The sequence below is a fragment of the Oenanthe melanoleuca genome, chromosome 3 (genome assembly GCF_029582105.1).
Source record: "Oenanthe melanoleuca isolate GR-GAL-2019-014 chromosome 3, OMel1.0, whole genome shotgun sequence".
NCBI lineage: Eukaryota > Metazoa > Chordata > Aves > Passeriformes > Muscicapidae > Oenanthe > Oenanthe melanoleuca.
The window spans coordinates 58,734,760-58,753,510 of NC_079336.1; the positions used below are offsets into that span (position 1 = coordinate 58,734,760).

The 18,751-nt window shown below is 40.5% G+C and overlaps 1 protein-coding gene across 2 annotated transcripts in view; it reads left to right on the forward strand.

Moving 5' to 3' along the window:
- Positions 1 to 18,751, forward strand: part of PLAGL1 (PLAG1 like zinc finger 1) — a 43,555-nt gene that overhangs the window by 8,933 nt on the left and 15,871 nt on the right. Inside the window, exons 1-2 of one of the 2 annotated variants that reach the window (XM_056487069.1) lie at positions 4,363 to 4,380; positions 8,399 to 8,441. In XM_056487069.1, coding sequence (XP_056343044.1) covers positions 8,423 to 8,441 — 19 coding nt within the window. In that variant the 5' untranslated portion in view covers positions 4,363 to 4,380; positions 8,399 to 8,422. Of the gene's footprint in view, positions 1 to 4,362; positions 4,381 to 8,398; positions 8,442 to 18,751 lie in introns of those variants that run through there. The other variant, XM_056487068.1, reaches the window with a different exon arrangement.

The following is an 18,751-nucleotide window of genomic DNA, read 5'->3' on the forward strand; positions in this document are numbered from 1 at the left end:
CAGTTTAGTTCCAGTAGAATCAACCCCTGACAATTAATGTGATGGCTAATTTTATTAAATTAATTCTAATAATTATCCCTTGCCTCTGTACTGTATGAGGTGGTAGCTTGTATTTTCCATGCAGCATCGTGCTCCAACCAGTCCACATGTGTGAACAGGTGGGAAAGGATGTGAGTGGTATTGCTGCCGAGTTTGCCATTGACAGGTCCAGCTGCTGTCCAAAGGAAATCTGAGCTTGCAGGTTGTAGCAAACCAATGGAGCAATGTGACACGCAGCTGTTACCCAGTGTAACTCTTGTAGCATTGATTAAAACAAATCAGCTCCTGCTGTCTGTCTGCCTCAAGTATTAAGTTCTTAGTGAAACTTTGCTTATGTTCAGAGTTATAAGGATGTATTTGTGTTATCATTGCCTTCTTCAGGCAGCTCAAGCAAATCTCTGAAGGATGAGGCCTTTGAGAGTGGAGAGGAAAAACAAAACATTTCTACTAGCCAAGAATCTGTTAATAAACAGCAAGGCAAATTGTGGAAGAGCATTAATTATGCTTTGCTACATAATTTATGTATAGAGACATCTGGCTTTTATGGAGCAAGTAAAGAGACTAAGATGCTAAACCCCTTGGAATCACTGTGAAGGGCATTTTGCATCTAAAAGAACTGAAAAGTACCGATATTCTTGATCCAAAATCTCTTTTCAGGTAAAACTTCCTCACTTTTACAAGTTTCTGAATGAAGTAGTCATTTCACAGCATTGAAATTTATAACTGCTAAAAGTGTATGAGAGTGAGCAACACTGAGAAGTGGAATTGGACCAAATAATTTGAATAGAAGTGTTTTTATAATATAGCAGCAACATTGCACACTGTATCACCTTATTGCAATAGTGCTTAGGTTGCATATGTCATAGATAATGTGCAGGTTTGTGAACATTCTGAGGGTGGGAGGTTTTCGATTACCATAATCTAAGCAAGATGTGTGAGGTAAGGTGTTGGCTTCCAGATGACAAATCTGTTTTCATGATTTCCTGAAATTTACTGACATTGCCAAAGTACTGGCTAAATGTGTATCCCCCTTTCTGGTCACAGGAGTGGGTGACTGTTACACTGTGTGGGAACTTGTCTGTTTGTCTGTCTCTGCTGTGGGTTTTGCTCACCACATTTGGAAAGTTTTCAGCTGCTGGTGCATGTTACTTGTATCAAACTTATGAAAGAAGTGAGTGTTAAAACCCAGGTTTTTGTCAAACATTTTTTGAAGCCACAGACTTGTTGACTCTCTGGGGACAGCTGCTTGAGGATGTTACAGGAAAGGGACAGGAAATCTTCCTGCTGACCAGTCTGTCCAGCAGAGGAGTGGCAGTGCCCTTCTTGAAATAAATGTTGGGATGCAGGCTTGAAGTGATGAAAAAGAGTTTAGCCAAGGTATTGAGGGAGAATAGGAAAAAGTGCTTTTTCACGTGATGTTGTACAAGTGGGTTTGGTGTTTATTTTATGCTGGGATTCAGTCCTGAGTTTCAGCCAGTAGACCAGAGTCCTCTCCAAAGGGCTCATTGAAATGGAAATGGTTTTGCCCTGCTGCTGTGGAATGCAAATTATTTTAGGAATGTTCCTGGGTCTTGAGGCTTTCTAAAGCTCACACTTAAAAGATTTTTTTTTTTTTTAGCTCATTTTATCCAATTCTCATAAGAAAATAAAGATCCAGAAAGATGATTGGTGCCTTGATCCTGACCCAGCAAAATATGAAGTGTAGGTTTTGTCTTCATGTGTACAAATAGTTCCCTGCAAGTCAGTGGTGGGAAAACATGAGAAATGCAGAATTGCTTTGCTGGATCACAGTCAAAATTCTGAGTGCTTTGCAAAGCCAAACAAGAGCAGCCCTCAGTAAAGCAGGCTGGCATGAGATGCTGTTTGGTATCTTTCCCTAGGAGTTTGTCTCCCTTTTGTTACTATCTCTTTTTAAAAATTCTATATAATATATAATAGCTTCTCTTGTAATCAGGACACTGGAGGTGGGCAAAGACTTGTATTTGATGCCTTATCTGCCACAGGTCTTTTGCTGACTGAAATAGACCAGTGTCAAGTGCTACAGGATGGGAAAATATGGTGAGAGACAGTGCCATATTTCAGAACAGGAAGAATTTGCTTTGAAACTTGGAGTGGGATTTGTTGGTCTTTGTGTGTCTGGTCTCAGGGCACAGGATATAAGGTGTAATTACTTTTAATGAAAATTGGGGGGTTTTGGCTTTAAACTGAAAACAGACTTGGATAGATTAGGTGCCTGTGTGTGGACCATATTTGCTGATGCTACACATTGAGGTGATCATAACCAGGTTGGAGTATTGGTTAGTTGGTAGAGGGGATGGAAAGGCAGCACTTTCTTATGTATCCAGATATAATGCTTGGTATAGCTTTGCTGAAATATTAGCCAAGGGATCAAAAAATTTACAATAGGATGACTCTTGAAGTCACTGGGAACTGATAGAGCTCTTGGTTGCTTGCATACTACTGCATTTAATCTGAGGAGATGTGTATATAAAGTTTCCTTCAGCAGCGGGACCAGCTTATGTATTTGTATAGTGTCAGTGTGTCTGTAAACACAATTTTAAACAGTATCATGAAGGCATACAAAATTTCCTTAGTAAATACATTAGAGAAAACGTGCTTGAGAGCATTACTTTTGTCAACTCACAGTCTACCTTATGATTTTGTGCAATTCTTTTACCTCTGCATAGTCCTTTGTAAAAGAGAAAGACATTGCATCTGTAATTTTGAGTTTTCCTTATTCTTTACATTCATAAATAAGACTTATTTAGAGAGCTTCTGCAGTATTAGTGAGCCGAATTTCTGGATTGTAGACACAAGCTTTCATGTGTTGTACTGTGCAAGCTTTTTTACTTAATTAAGGGAAAGATGCAGAATCCTGTACATAAAGACAAAGATGACGGTAAAACAGTTTTTCTCTTTTGTAATTATAAAATAATACCAGGACTTGAAAAAAACCCCAAGTAATTGTAAAGGTACAAATTATACTATTTTGTATTATAAGTAAAGTTATTTATAATTTAATCTATTTTGCCAGTGGGGGACTCTACGTGTGATAGATTAAAAATGCACAGAAAATCACTGTTGATCAGTGGCATCAAACAAATCACATGTTTGATGAGATGTACTTAGTATGTACTAAATCCTGATATGGAGGTAGGACTAACATGTGGGATTGACACAAACTTCAGAAAATCTGCATAGGTTTTTTTAGATGAAGATTTTGGCTGTGCATATTAATTTTTCCTTGTTAATACTGTTAATCTTAAGAAATTTCTATATCATTAAATCTTAAGTAATTTCTATATCATTATGATTTTCTTTCCTGTTCATGAATCTGGGAGAAGAGAAATGATGTCAGCAGTTATCCCAGCACAAGCACTAGCAGTAGCCAAAAGAACACGTGTAGGGGCACTAGTGGAATGCATTGATGTGTGATGGATGCATTGTCTCCTGAAGGTGTTTTCTGAGGGATTGCAACTTGAGTTATCAGGTGTGCTGAAAAGTTAAACCCCAGCAACTGATTTCTGTGGTGGTGGAAAGAGAGTCCTTCCTGATTTAATCTCAGTGTAAGTAGGTTAAGTGTGGTTTTCCTGTCACATCTTTGCTTGTTTATTTTAGACATCTGCAACTCTATTACTTACCATAGATGTCTTGAAAAAATACATTTATTTGTGTTTTGCTTTTACTTAGTTAAAATATGATAGAAGGTACTTAGGTGACAGTATCACTGACATGAGTCTGTTGTGAATCTATAAATGAGTTGTGCTGGGCATTCTTCTGAGTATCCAAGGAATAGTGGTGTCACTCTTCAGCTGCATGAGTAAGGTGGACAGATGACTTCACATTGTGAGTTTAGTCTTTTGATAACTGGTTAACTAATGTGCCTCTTTGGTGGGCAGCATGAAACTGAGGTGCATTTGGGGGCTGTATAACATCAGATCACTACAAAGAGTATGCCTGCATTGAGAGTTGTCATTGGTTTTGGACAACGTTTTTATGTGGAAAGCAATGTAAGGAACTCTGTAATAACCCTGAGGACTTGATGGGGGGCAGAAGCTGACTGGTTCAGAACAGCCATGTTTCAGCTCACAGTGGGTTCATAATTCAGAAGCTGTGATCCAGGTCTTTGTCTCTGCAGGGCATAGGTCTCTTTTGCAGGCATTGTGTTCTCTTGTTATCTACAGGTGGCATCGTGTTGCAAGCACAAGGGTGTCACCCACAGTGCGAAAGCTTTTCCTGTTGCTGCCACTTTTGTCTCTTCCCACAACTGGGGCTTACTTTTCCCTTGACTTTCTGTGGCATGATGCCAGGGAAGATAGATGTGCATCTTCTGAAAGAGAGGTCAGTGGAAGAGCTCTGTCACATGAACCCACATGAGAATCCTTGGGTGTTACATGCAGGGCAGCTGTCTTGAGCAACAGGTTGTAGCCTTACGTTGCAGACATTGCAAAGGTCCCTCACACAGCAGTTTTGTCTTCCCTTGCCATGGAGTTTGTTGTGTCTTGTTAAAATGAGTTCAAGGCCAGGGAGACAAGTGCTTTTTGGTAAAACCTTGTCACCCTCCTAGAACTCTGCAGTGACCTGCAGCAGCTCTAGAAGGTGGAGTCTTTGCTGGCATTCTTGCTGCCTGCCAGTGTGAACCACTGGTAAGCAAGGAAGTTATCAAGGCCATTGCTGGCAGCCTTCACGGATGTCTCGTGTCACAGCCCCATAAGTCCTGTGCAGGCTGGTTTTCCTCACTATGTATTTCCTTGAGGAAGTCACCTTTCCTCTGGTGTAGTGGTGACCTTGATCCTCACTGTAGGTCCTCTTCATGAGCCATACCTGGAATCTGCTGCCTGTTTTCATTACTTCCATGTCTGCACCAGAGCAGAGAAGGTAACAGGCATTGCCTTTCCCACTGGGCACTCTGGACATCTCAGTGCAGTCCCACCACCATCATATGTATCTATTCTGAGTCATACAAGCCCACAGTGTGCCACAACGGTCACTTATAAAACATAAAATGCAGTCTGTGAATTTTTGGCAATGGTGGAGCAATTGAAAATAACCCAAACCCTAAAATCTTGGCTCCTACACAAAATACACTATGACATATCCTTCTAGGCAGTGCAGAACTCATCCCCACTTCCTCTAACGGGTGCAAACCACTTTCCACCACCACAAGGCATTGAACTTTTCATCATTCAAAGTGCCTGTAATCACTGCTTTGCTATCTCTTTACTGTTAACCATCTATTATGCTTAACCCATCAAGTCTTTCTCATTCTATTACCTGGAAGCCTGTAAAACCCTCATTAAGCTTTGCCTCACATTTTCAAGGCTGCAATGTTCATGTATGGGAAACATTCCCTACTCAGCTTCTCCTCCTGTTCTGCCCATTTTTTGATGAGAAAGGAGGATACTTAAGAGCAAGTGCAAACAATTTCTTTTGACTGTGTGGGCAGCACAGCAAATTTGGCCAATATACAGCACTTTGTCTAAAGGTCAGTGTGGCACATGGCCAGCCATGGACAAGTGACTGATGTGGCCAGAAACCAGGAGGCACTGTGCCTGCTTGGCACAGTATATGTGACTGCCACAGCTCTGTGTGTGTTGGAGCCCCCTGGTCAGGGGGCAATACACTGCACAAGGGGTGCCCTTGAAGAAGGAGATGGATTTATGGTATGATTTAGTGCAGCTAGGATGACAGGCATGTTGAGGATAGCTGCATGTAAGAGCTGGCATAGCTTATGAAGGAGCTTGTAGTTCTACTTAAACTCTCCTGCCCCTGCGAATACACTTGTTGAATTTATCCCCACCCTGTCTGAACCAGCTGTTGGAAGAGGAGCAGTTCCTTGTGTGGTGCACCTACTGTTCTGTCATGCCAGTGGGTTGTGTTGCAGTGACTGGGATGCCCTCATGGAGGTGCTCCCTCTTGCCCTCTGTGCTCTTCCCGAGGCCTGGACTTGGGCTCTTGGGGTTGCTGTTGCTAACACTGTTTCATCATAGAACTGTAGAGGGGGAAAAATTTCTAAGGTGTCAGTGGCCTGTGGAGAAAAACACTTTGGTGATTTACCTCCAAAGTGACATCATAGAACAACTCAACCAAACCTTAGCTGGGGTGTTCATGGCCCACAGTGTCACTGTAACAGGGCTGGATGGAGAATATGTGGGGGCCAGGGAGGGCATGGACTGAGGCTGCACTTTCTCATGGCAGGAGAGTGCTGCAGACCAGATGTGTGACAATGAAGGTATACTAACGACTCAAACCATATGGGAAGGAAGAGCTTGTGTTGTGGTGGTTTACCAGGTAATTGCCCTGCAGATTGAACGCCAGCACAATTAAATCATTTTATCATTAATCTAGTTATTCAGTGGGGGAAATGAAATCTCTATTAGTTGATGGCACTGCTTTGACAGTGATAACATGCAGCCTGCTGTTTCTGAGGATGACAAAGGCTGGTGCGTGTACAGTCACATATGGATGCCATTAAAGTCCACTGTTCCCTCTGCAAGGCTATATTTTTAGAAATGAACACCATAGACAAGAGTCTTGCTCTCAGCCAGAATGGCGTCAAACTGCAGAGTTGATTTTTTTCAGAAATAAAAGTGTTTCTGAATGATGGAAATCAGACTAGGACACTTGCTGCTTAGGAAGCCTAAGCATGCCTGTTTTTATCTGGAAAGAAAATTCACTGATGTCCCTCTAGCATGTGGGTCTCTTTACTGCTGCTTTCTCACAGCACAACTCAGTTCTTGCAACCAGCTCCAATTAATTTGGAAGTATCTTACTGACTATCATTGTATTTTTAAAAATTAAGATTTTTTTTGATCCTTTCCAGTCAGCAACAAAATTCTTTGTGTTCAGCTTTTCATAGAATCATAGTTTAGGTTGAAAAAGACCCTTCAGATCATCAGTCCAACCATTAACCCAGCACTGCCATGTCTCTAAACACCAAATCTACATGTTTTTAAAATATCCACAGGAATGGGGACACTTCCCACGGCAGTCTGTTCCAGTGCTTGACAGCTCTTTGGATGAAGACTTTTTTCCTAATATCCAGCTTAAGCCTCTCCTGGCACAACTTGAGGGCTATTTCTCTTGTCCTGTCCCTTTTTACTTGGGAGAAGAGACTCATCCCACCTGGCTATAACCTCCTTTCAGGTTGTTGTAGAGAGTCATAAGGTCCCCCTGAGCTTCCTTTTCTCCAAGCTAAACAAAGCCAGTTCCCTCAGTTGCTCCTCATCAGCCTTGTGCCCCAGACCCTTCCCCAGCTCTGTTGTCCTGGATTTGCTCCAGCCCCTCAGTGTCCTTCTTGTAGTGACAAGCCCAGAGCTGATCACAGGATTTGAGGTGTGACTTCACCAGTGCTGTACAGGGGGGCAATCCCTGCCCTGCTCCTGCTGGCCACACCATTGCTGATCCAGGCCAGGATGCCATTGCCCTGCTTGGCCATCTGGGCACAGCTGGCTCATGGTCAGTTGCTGTCACCAGCACCCTCAGGTCCTGTTCTGCCAGCCCACTTCCCAGCTGCTCTTCCCCAAGCCTGAAGCACTGCCTGGGATTGTTGTGACCCAAGGGCAGGACTTGGCACTTGGCCTTATTGAATGTCTTTCATTCACCTTAATTCATACACACACATCCTTTTAAACACTGCCTGATTTATACAGGGCATAAAATGGCACACACTGATGTGGTTTGTGCTGTTATTTGTGTGTCCCCTTCCTAATACACGCATCATTATTTCTGTAGCTCCAAGCAGCCTTATTCAGTCATTGGGATACCCATGTGTTGGGGGCTGCTCAGACAGCTACAGAAAACTCAGGCTGTACTCCTATGTGCTTATAGTAACATTTCAGTCAAAAAACAGCAGATGAATGGGAATAAGATGAATCAGTTCAGCAGAAAACCAAAAGTCTCCAGAAGTCCTTCAGGAGAGCAAATAAAATGTCTTGCCCTATATTTGGTTAATATTCTTTTTGACTCTGCAAGGGTCAGGACTGTTAGAAATATCAGGCTTAAACACAGAATAGCATGCAGTGGGGTAAAATACATGATGCTTGAAAATTGTGTTGTAATTGATGCCTGGAAAATACATTATAATAAAAGTTAATGAATATATGGAATACAGTGAACTGCTCTTAGTTAAAATGCATTATATTAGTATTGTCAGTTTACATTGTTTGGGAAATGAAGTGGAATCGGTTTTTCTTTTCCTCTACAAACTGAAGATCTTCCTTTGTAAATTTCTGTAGATATTTTCTCCTTATTTCCTAAAGAACTAAAAGACTATGCATGTGATTATTGGCAAGATATATAAACATGAATGGTACTAGTTCAGAAAACTGATAATTATTTTTTTGTTTATTTTGTGTAGGTTTCCTTTGCCTGATCTGTAAACATGTCCACAGACCTGCTCTGTAAGTACATTTCCATCATCATGAAAATCACCACAGTGATTTTTTGTACCATATGTTTTTATCAGATTCCCAGATGTACTCATGATTGATGTCTTTTATCTGAAGTATAAAGTCTGCTTTTACATTTGCCTTTCTTCCGAGACATCTGTGGAACAATATTACCATTATAATCAACGAGATTATTCTTGGAGTAAAGCATGACTTAATGTGAGTAAAATTGTAAAAATCTGGCCCAAGTATAAGAACAGACTGATTCATTGAGATTTAAAATTGCAATTCTGTCTAAAATGTTTTATCTATCTTTGGCACAAATACCATCTCAGATTACTACAGAATGATGTGCTCGGGATTTTTTAATCATTTTGTGAATTTAACTCCTGTGCTTCCAAGGCATCGTTATCCCAGTCACATCAAATCTCCTGCCTTATCACTGTTATTTGTCCTTCTTCTTAACAGACAAGTGGTATATCCTTATACTTTGCTGTTGTAGCTACCACAGAAGGTTGCTGCTCACGTTTCCCCGATACTTGCACTTTCTCGCTCCAGTTTAAGTTATCTGAAGCATTAAGCACATTTTTTCTGCTTATTGATCTGATCTCCATGCTTTCTTTTGGAGTGCCTCAGCTGCCTTTTTTTTTACCATTACCTCCAAGGGCTGTCCAGCTGCACACTGTGAAATATAAGAGAGGGAAATTTCAGACACACATTTTTTCATTCTTCAGTATTTCCTTAGAGGAACAAGGAAAACAGAATTGGGGTGTTTTTCATTGACAACTGCAATCAGTTAATAAATATAAATATAATAAATATAAAACCATCAGTGGCTTAATGGAATATAGCAGTTATATGTGGAGATTAAGTTATTTGTTAAAATGCATTTTTTAAATTTTTTCTGCAAAATGCCAATTTCGAGGCGTGCTTAGATGCCATTTAGATTCAGAGAGAACTCTAAAATAAAGAATGTAATATGCTTGACTGTATTATATACAACAGGCAAAACTCTTATCAGGAGTGAAATATTAAAGAAAGCAGAGGGCAGGGTGACTGCACAGGGGTCATGGTCAAGACTTCTCGACTAAGATATTTGTCTGTTTTAGCAATTTTATGCCCTAGCAGTTTCATTTTTCTTTTTGCCAGCTCAGCAACAATGCCTTTCTCATGTTCCCCCAAATGATTAGGGTATTAGAGAAGCTGTCACCTGAGTAGAGGCTGAAGGAGTTGGGTGTGTTCTACTCAGAGAAGGCTCAAGGGGATCTAGTCATGGTCTTTCAGTACAAAAATGCTGTTTATGGAAAAGGAGTTGGAAGCAGCCTTTCCCCAGGCATGCACTGTGACAGGACAAGAGACAATGGTCACAGATTGCTTCAGGGGAGTTGGTTGTGGATGCAAGGGGCATTTTCAATGGGGGATGGATAAAACATTGGAATAGACTGCCCAGGGAAATGTGGAGTTGCCCTCACTGGAAGTATTCAAGATACAGCTTGACATGGCCCTGGATAATGCCATTAAAGGACCTGCATTCAGCGAGAGTCTGGGCTAGTTGATTGTCACAGGTCTCCTGCAACTTCAGTAATTCTGCAGTTCTGTATTTCCTTGTGTTCTCAGCTGTCTTCTGTGCAGCAAGCAGTCATCCCTACCATCTGTCCCTGGTCTTCTCAGTATTGTACGGCTTGTGCTGTGCTGAGTCCTGCGGTACTTGCTCATGTTAGTGGGATAGACATTTGTCTTCTCACTTGGAGATGTGTCAGTGGCCTGGAGGCAGTAACAGTGCTGAGGAAACTTTCCACATTCCAGCTGGTGGGTGTTTGTGACAGCTGGGTAGTGCCTCGGTAAAATGTCAGTGCACAAGTAAAGAATGACATGGCAAATCTGTACAGGTGTGAATTGACTTCAGATCTTTATGTCTGTATGTATATAAATAAATATTACAGGGCCTGCCTGTGAGCTCAGTACTAGTGTATACTACCAGGCAACAAACACTAGGGTGTTTGAGGGATAATATCCATCAGACTGTCTTCCAGGTAAGGAATTTGGGTATAACCAGACTGATTGTGGGGAAAAAGGAAAGGAGATGATGATCATTTAAACATGTGGACCTGGTGCCTGGTGGTCTCAGCACCTTACTGGCTCTTACTGTTTAGCAGTAGATGTGTAGTCTAACCACTGGTCCTTATCTTGACCATGTCTTTTGCTAATGCTTGGTTCAATATAAGGCCAAATTTTAGCATTAAAAATTTAGTTCCAGGTTATCGTAATTAAGGCAAAATTTATAATTTTAAAAAGTAAAAATTCTAATCAAACTGGAACAAATCCCCTTAAATTCCTTAGAAAAAAGCCCCACTGCAGTCTAGGGCAAATTGCACAAAGAAAATATCATGGTTGCACAATACAAGGGCTGCTGCAGCTAGACCTCAAACTCCAGCAGCTAAGTCTTCAAGCTTGTGGAAATAAATCAGAAAAGCTAACATTCCAGAGAAGTTTCAGCACAATGAATTTGAGGTAGCAAGCGTTCCTCTGATTTAGATGGAGAAGTTAAGGAAAAAAAAAAGACATTTATGAAATGTCAGCTCCTGAGGCTCGGCTGGTTGGGGGAGCAGCAGACTTCCCTTGGAGCTTGTTTCTCTTTTTATCCTTGGATGAACTAGTGTGCAGTATATTGTGCAGCCTGAATGTAGGGGTTTGTCACGGTTAGCGCCGGGGGCTGTCCCGGGAGTGCAGGAAGGCGATGGGCGTGAATGGAGCGTGCAGTGGTGCTGGGACAGAGCCCCGCTCTTCGGGAAACCTGTTGCTGCTCCTCTCAGCCCAGCCGGCCAGAGCCAGGCAGGAAAGGAGGTGGGTCTTTGATCTCTTTGTTGTAGCTGCTCCCTGGGAATTTGCTGAAATCAATGCCCTGTTTTCCTGAAGAAATGAATGGCTATGCCTAACTAGCTTTGTGAAGCGCTGGGGAATTCACTGCTTCTGTTTATTGACAGCTGAAAAGGAGCACATGGTCCTGAATGGGTCCTCCTGGGGAAACAAAACAGAGCAGAGTTAGACTTAGTTGAATACAGGGGCATTTGGAAAAATCTGCCGAAGGAGGATGGCATGGTTCCTTACACCCTGTTCTAGCATAGCCTGACTTTTTACTAAAATTGCCATTTTAAATAAGGTAAGGTTTGTTTTCATTTCACATATGTAGTGTGATTATGAAATATTTGCAATTCTGTTCTGGAGTGCAAAACCAATGTTTGAGTTGTATTCTGTTGTGGGAAACACTTAAGTAACTCTTGTGCTGTTTCTAGCCTCTGTGTGAGTTCATTTGTTCTTTATCTAATGGTGATTAATGAATATGAAAAATAATAGAAAATCAGTATTTGGGTCTTCCAGTCAGGTCCTGAACATCAGATATTTATGTAACCTATGATATGCAATTTTTTATACCTTTGAAAATCAGCTGAGTTGCATCAGATGATTTCTTAACTCGTACAGACTGCTGTGTCAATACTTGCACACAAAGCAGTAACTAGCAAGAGAGCCTGTCTGGCAGAAAATCTGAGAATCTTAAACTCCTTTGAAATGTGAGGAAATATTTTCAAGCCTCTGCTTCCATGCATGGACTCCAGGCAAAAGGTAGATTCACCACTATGCTTGCTGCTGGCTTTAGGTGTATGTGGTTTTTTGTAAAGACAGAAAAGAATAGCAAGAGAAAGGTGATAATGAAGAAGCAGTATTTTCATCGTGCAAGTCCAGAACAGTTTATTAGACCTAGGGAATTTGGTCTGTAATTCATATGTAAATTTTCTACTGAAAACAGGAGAACAAATTGCCAGAGTTTCTATATTAGTTTCTGTGGTGACTGAAGGAAAAGATTCCTGGGCTCATGCAGCTACAACTTCCAGGTGTGGCCCACTTACGATAGCACGAAAAAAGTTAAGTAATGTCATTTCTGATTTTGTTATTTTAAGTGTAAGAGCAAGCTCAGAACAGAGAAGTTGCAGCCATACAGCCTTGTTCTTACATGGCAGTAGAATTGCTGTGTTTTTGTTGCAAACCCAATTAAAAGTGTCTGTGCATGGGTGCAGTAGTTTGAAAACTCTCAAGTAGTACCCTCATTTTGAGAGAAGTGCTTGGGAAATTTCATATTTTGTTGGAACAGTTTGTGTTCCTCAGTCTGGCATTTTTTCTATGAGTGATTTTGAGCTAGTAATCTTACTAGTTTTTGTCTCTTTTTGTGCTTTTCCCAGCAGATAACTTATCTGTTTTTCTTGGAAGAATTTGGCCTCCATATGCAAACATGCTTTCTTTAGATTACTTTGTGATCCTTAAAATGAAAATACATTGCTCAACTGTAGAGCATCAACATATTTGCTTATGAATTCTGCTGTTAAGTTTCCAAGATTTTCACAGAGAAAAAGCAAAAAAGGCAAATGCATTTATAATTTTGGCTGAGATGTGAAAACACTGAACTCATAAAACGGCAGATATCAAAGTTTGTGGGCTCTGTTGTTATTATTGTTATCCAAATGTGTCAAGACTGTTTTTTGACCTCACTTAAGTGTATTTATGCATGATAGGCATTGGAAGCCATTAAAATGCAAAGCTAAAGCTAATATAAAGTTAACATTTAAGTTGGACAGGAGATATATTTGTAGGTCCTTTTAGTGCTGTAATCTAGATGTGTTATGAAAATGTTGACCAGTGAGGGTTCCTGGCCACTTGTAATGGTGCAAACAGAACAGAATCACAGTTGTGGAAAGCCCATTTGATCAGGGCTTTTTTAGTTGGTGTAATGGGGAAGAAAGTGGGTGATTCATGTGTGACACGGAAGGTGGCACTTGTTCCCTGTTCCTTGGGCGATAAGACAAGGCAGAGTGTGCTATGTTTAACTTACTGGACGGGAAGATGCTTAGGCAGATGTGAGTGGGGAGGTGTGTAGGGATGTTCTGGCAGGACAGTTGTCCCTTGGCCTCTTCTCACATCTTTATAAAATATGAGATTGTTTTGATCTGTTGGCAATGTTAAAGTGGAAGAAGTATAAAATATTTGATTTCTAGCCAACAGAGTAAAATATACCAAATACAAGGTGAGATATATAATCATACACAGCTTTAAGTAAATATGTATGTTAAATAACCAGAGTTATATAAATATGTATCTGAGGAATGATGCATTTTCCCCAAGGTGATGCCTTTACCATCTGTTGATCTTGTTCTTTGAGCTAGAAAAGTATGAAAACAGGAACAAATTCTTTGCAACTTTGCGTTGCAAGATTGCTTCTTAGATTCATGTAATAGAGGCTACTGTTGTTTGTGTGCGTGTGTCACTTTTGCAAATAATTTAAAGAAACTACAGAATAATTAGAAATCTATAGAAAGTGTTTGAATTTTATTTGATCTCAAACGGAGTTGACTGTCAGCAGAATAAATAGAGCCGTAAGGAGATACTTTATAATCTGAGTTGAGAGTTTAATCTATAGGAAAAAAATTTGCAATTTTTTTAAACCCACAAATTTTTGCAACTCTCATGTAATTCAATTATAATAATCTATAATCATGTACTTTGCATTTCTGTGTCTCACAGAGCTGTTGTTAAGCCTCAGTAGAATAGTTATTGTGAGGAAAATGTACTGTACTGCGGTTTAATTTGTTCTTGTCAATCTTATTAGCCTTTTTTAATCGGTTTGTTAAAGAAGTGCAGGTAGACCTAATTTCTTTATTACAGTATCAGTCAAAACATTAGCTAATTATCATGTGGCTCCCCATAAAAATATTTTTTGTAGGAAAAAAAATAAATGTTGGATCTTAGGATAAAGAAAACAAGTGAATGGAGACACAGATATGATACTTGCACATGTGAGTATTTTTTCAAAGAAATACAATTTTGTGTCTTTTCAGCAGCAGAGCTTTCCAATGCCTATGAGGGTTTTTTTTAAGAGATCACTTAATGCCTTAAAAAAGGAGAATAATTTAACGGAGTCATAAAGGCTAACGATGAGAGTCTCCTACCCATTTTGTTCACAGAGAGGCTGGGATTCAAGCATGTTGAATTTCCTTTTGGAAATGAAGCAAGGAATAACAGAAGATGTCTGTTACGAAGTGGATGCATAGTAAGAACTAAAGCTGTTCTCCTAAGCTGTTAATGACCCTTCATTTACAAAAGCCAATGCTTTTAAAGACAACTCATTCATTTCAATATTTTAGATCTATACTTTAGGGTTCATTGATTAAAAAACAACTTTTTTTTCCTCTTGGGTGAGTGAGAATATCAGTAGGAAGTTTGGGTGGCTCACTGAGGAAGTTAACTCATTTTCCAGTTTTATTAATAGCTTCACCTGAATGTAATATGGACTGGATTGCTCTTTCAGGACTCCAAGGTCTCAGCCCTGACCAGTCCTAAGTGTCCATGTATTCATTTTTCTACATGGACTTCTTTCTTTCATGATGTGGCTACTTGCACATCAGTGGAGCCATGTGCACAGACTAATACCTGCAGGAGTGAGTCCTGGGGTGCAAACACTGCACTTTGATTCCCAGTAGCTGTACTTGCTTCTTGTTGTTACATGTGCCTCTGAAAACATGAGGTTCTGCAGCCACAGGATGAGTACAGTATTTCTTCGCTCTGCATACTGGTTCTTTCTTCCAGTAAGCAGCTGGAAATATATCCCAGCTGCTAGTGTCTTTGCTGGTAAAGTTCCCAGAAGTCCTTGTTGAAAGTCACCAGTGGAAAATGAAGGATTGGCCTGGTTTCCTTAGGAGAGGTAGCTTTTGTTACCAAGTTTTTCACCAGTCTCCTCCACACAACATCTGGACTTGGTGGCCAGTGACAACCAAGTTCAATGAAGGAGGGAGAGACTCAATCTAAGGTTCCCTTTTAAGGGAATGTTGCAAGGCTTGGAAATATTTCAGCTAATCGATACTAAAGTTTAGTCATTGTAATTGCTGCACTTCCTTTATCAGAATTGAAACCGTGGTGTTGACCTACCATCAATAAAACTGCTGACAGTATTAATGCACTTAATGTGGTGTGTGTGTGGCTGTGTGCATGTGTATTTATTCATATATGCATTTAGGAAGATGTATTATATGGGGTTTTTTTTCCTGCTATTACAAAGATGGAAGATTCTTGTGTCTGTGTTGAACTGCTACAGTAGCATTCACATTTTCCCCTAAAACATCTGACACTAAAATAAATCAATTGTTATGCCAAAAATCTCTACAAAAGAAAAGTGCTTGAGATATATAAAATTCTTCTGCTGTGGTAGGTAGAATCTGTGGTGTGGGAGATGCAGATAAGAGGGTCCAACATATGGCCCAGGAGCCACAGGGTGCTTATGAGCAGCTTGATTATGACTCTCTTGGTGGCTGGCTGTGTTTCTGTGACAGGGGGATTTTATTCTTGCCGTCTGCAGTATAGAAGTAGCACAGTTTGGACAGTTCTAGGGAAGACCTAAAGCAAGCAAAAGGTGTCACAGCCAAGGAGCCACAGCCTTGCACCAGGTTGGATTGCTGCTGGCTGCTGGGGAAGATGGGCAGAAAGGAAGGCTTCCCTCTCAGAGAGCTTTTTGCTGGGCATTTCGTAGGACCATGCTATGCTGGTTCAGGTCTTTTTCATAAAAAGTAGTAGTTGTTTCTGTGAATTTGCTGTTAACCTCCTTCCCTGTTTCTGGATCTAATTTTATATGACTTTATGGCAAGTGGAGGGAGAGGAAGAGAAGGAAAAAAAATCCTTGGAAAATCCAGCTGCATTTTTCAATATGATTGTTTGATATGTGCTCAGCTTTCAGCAGAGAGAGAAGTCTCTTTGTTTGTGCTGATTAGAAGCTATTACATGTAAACTATGGGAGGTGACTTCACTTGAACTGTGTTCGTTTATGTACATTGGTTCTGATAACCAAACCCCATGTGGTGTACTGGAAATATGACACGTAAGTTTTATCCCAAGAATAACCAGAAAATGATTATTTTTAAACTAGCTTTCAATCAATCAATGAATTTTTTGACCTCAGGTCATTTTTAGATGAATGAACATACCAAGAACTTCGATAAACTAGTTGATCAGACTGCAGTGAAGTTTGCACCCACCTATTTTCCCTCCTGTTTGGCTTGTTGGGACTTTTTTTGTGTTGTGGGTTTGCTGGGGCTTCTTACTCCTTTAGTTTTGCAGGAAAGATGTGTAAGTTACTGCTTTTTCAGGTGTTCGAACAGTGAAGGTAACTTATTTTCAGTGGAGTTTGTAAGATGCAGCAGAGCACAGGTTTGCTTTTGCTGCACAGCCTTCATGGGAACGTGCTGAAACTGCTGAATTCCATAGCCCAGCTGTGCTCCTTGGGGTTTCTCTAACTTTTTTGCTCCTCAGATTTGCTAGACAGAACGAGCATGGTAGAAAGCCTCACTGGGGTTGGTGTGAGATTGACTTTTTATGGAAAGCTGTTTAAATTCCTTTGGGCTATGCCTGTTGTAGTGGCCACCAGGTGAAAGACTTGCTGTTCCCAGATGAGCTTGATTATCATCATGATGACTCCCTATTAAGAACTGGTAATTAATCATAGTGTTTGTTATCTTGTATGTGTTTGTATAACAAATAGTTTTGCAGTTTGGAAGAATTTACATATTGGAAGTTGTGTCTGCTGGAAGAATGTGCACATGCTTTGTGTTAGGTTTCTTTACAGTCAGATAAGTGTTGAGCCACCTTCCAGAGGCATTCTTCCATAAAAACAGCTGGTCAGGATCATCCTGCTGTGAGGAAGGAGCAGGTGCCTTGACAGATGATATCCCACTGCTGAAAACCCAAGGATGTACTCTCCTTCCAAATCTTCATTCTTCTTGGGAACAAAGACAAGCACAGGGAGGATGGAAATGAGGTGAGGGAAGGTGTCACAGCAAATCAGTGGCTGTGTCAGGGTGCCTGAGGGCCAGGTTCACCTGCAGTGCTGGGTTTTAGGGAATCAGCTTGACCTGCCGGTCTGACCGAATACGTGGGGTGGGGTGGCAGTAAGGCATGTTTGCTGTTCTCTTTCTCTGTTTCTGTCTCCAAATATAGTAACTCATTTTTAAAGTTTTACATTTTAGTAGAGTGAGGTCATGTTCCCATGAATATGTTTAATGTTCAGAATGATTTCTGGGATGTTTGCAAACCACCTACCAATCTCCTTCCCAGGGAGGGGGCCCCAAGAGCAGTAGGCATTTACATGCAGGGTGCCACTAATGCCTGAGAAGGACCAAGACTCCTCCTCACCCTTCACTTGTGTCTCAGGAGCTCCCATCCTGTCACCAGAAAGCCTGGGCATGGCAGCACAAGGCCAGTATTGCCCAGCAGCACAGTTTCTGTGCTGTTGCCACCTGGTTGAGACTGCAAGGCTTTGGGGTTTCTGTGTGCAAAAGACGTGGGAACTCTATGCTTGAAATGTAAAGTTTCCCTCTCAAGCACACTGGAGTAAATCTGTTTTTTTTTTTTCTTTTTCTTTTCCCCTTCCTTGTGATGTTATTTTGAGTGCAGGGTTATGGAAAACACTGCACCTGCTCCCCAAATAATATGGTATCATTCACAGAAGTGCAAGTTTTCAGTCTTTATCCAGGTGAATGATTATGATTGCAAAGTCAACCTGTAGTGGAATTTCTTGATTTATTTTTTTCTTACTTTTTTTCCCTGCAGAGCTGAGCAGTTGTTCATCTCTGCTAATACAAGGTTTTGGTGTATGACATAGAAAAAACATGAAAAGAAGACACTGAAGAAATGTTCACCTGTTTTAATGCTGGACATGGGATCAGTTTTTACAGTTAATAAGTAAAGATCAATCTGTAGACAATTTAGCATAACAAAATATCAGAAGTTAATGGGATTTAAATAAAATTATTCTGAATTCTGGTAATTATAACAAGTTCTATTTTACTTCAATATAAATAGAATCAGTTATTAATCAGTGAAAAGCTTCATTTTTCACATCAAACTTAGGATATAAGGCTTCTTTCAGAAACATTTTTTACAGAGAAAATATGTGTCAGTGGCCCACAATAATGGGAAAATAACTTGTGATTGACTGTTTGCTAATTGAGTACTTTGATTTTTTTGCCAAATAAATTGTAGAACAAGGATTTCAAGCTTTTCCAGTACAGAGTGCTGCAGAACAAACCTCAGGCTGGAAACTCTCATGCACCTTTGGCTAAGAGAACAAGACTGGCATGTGCAGTGTACCTCAGACAGAAAATATCCAGAAGGTGTTTTTGCAGTGTTCCTCTCTGCGAAAGCTGAGCAAGGCTAACGGAGCGCTACAGTTTTACTCCAGAATAAATTACTGTTGTTTGCTATGCAAATCTTATGATTGTAATTAGGCT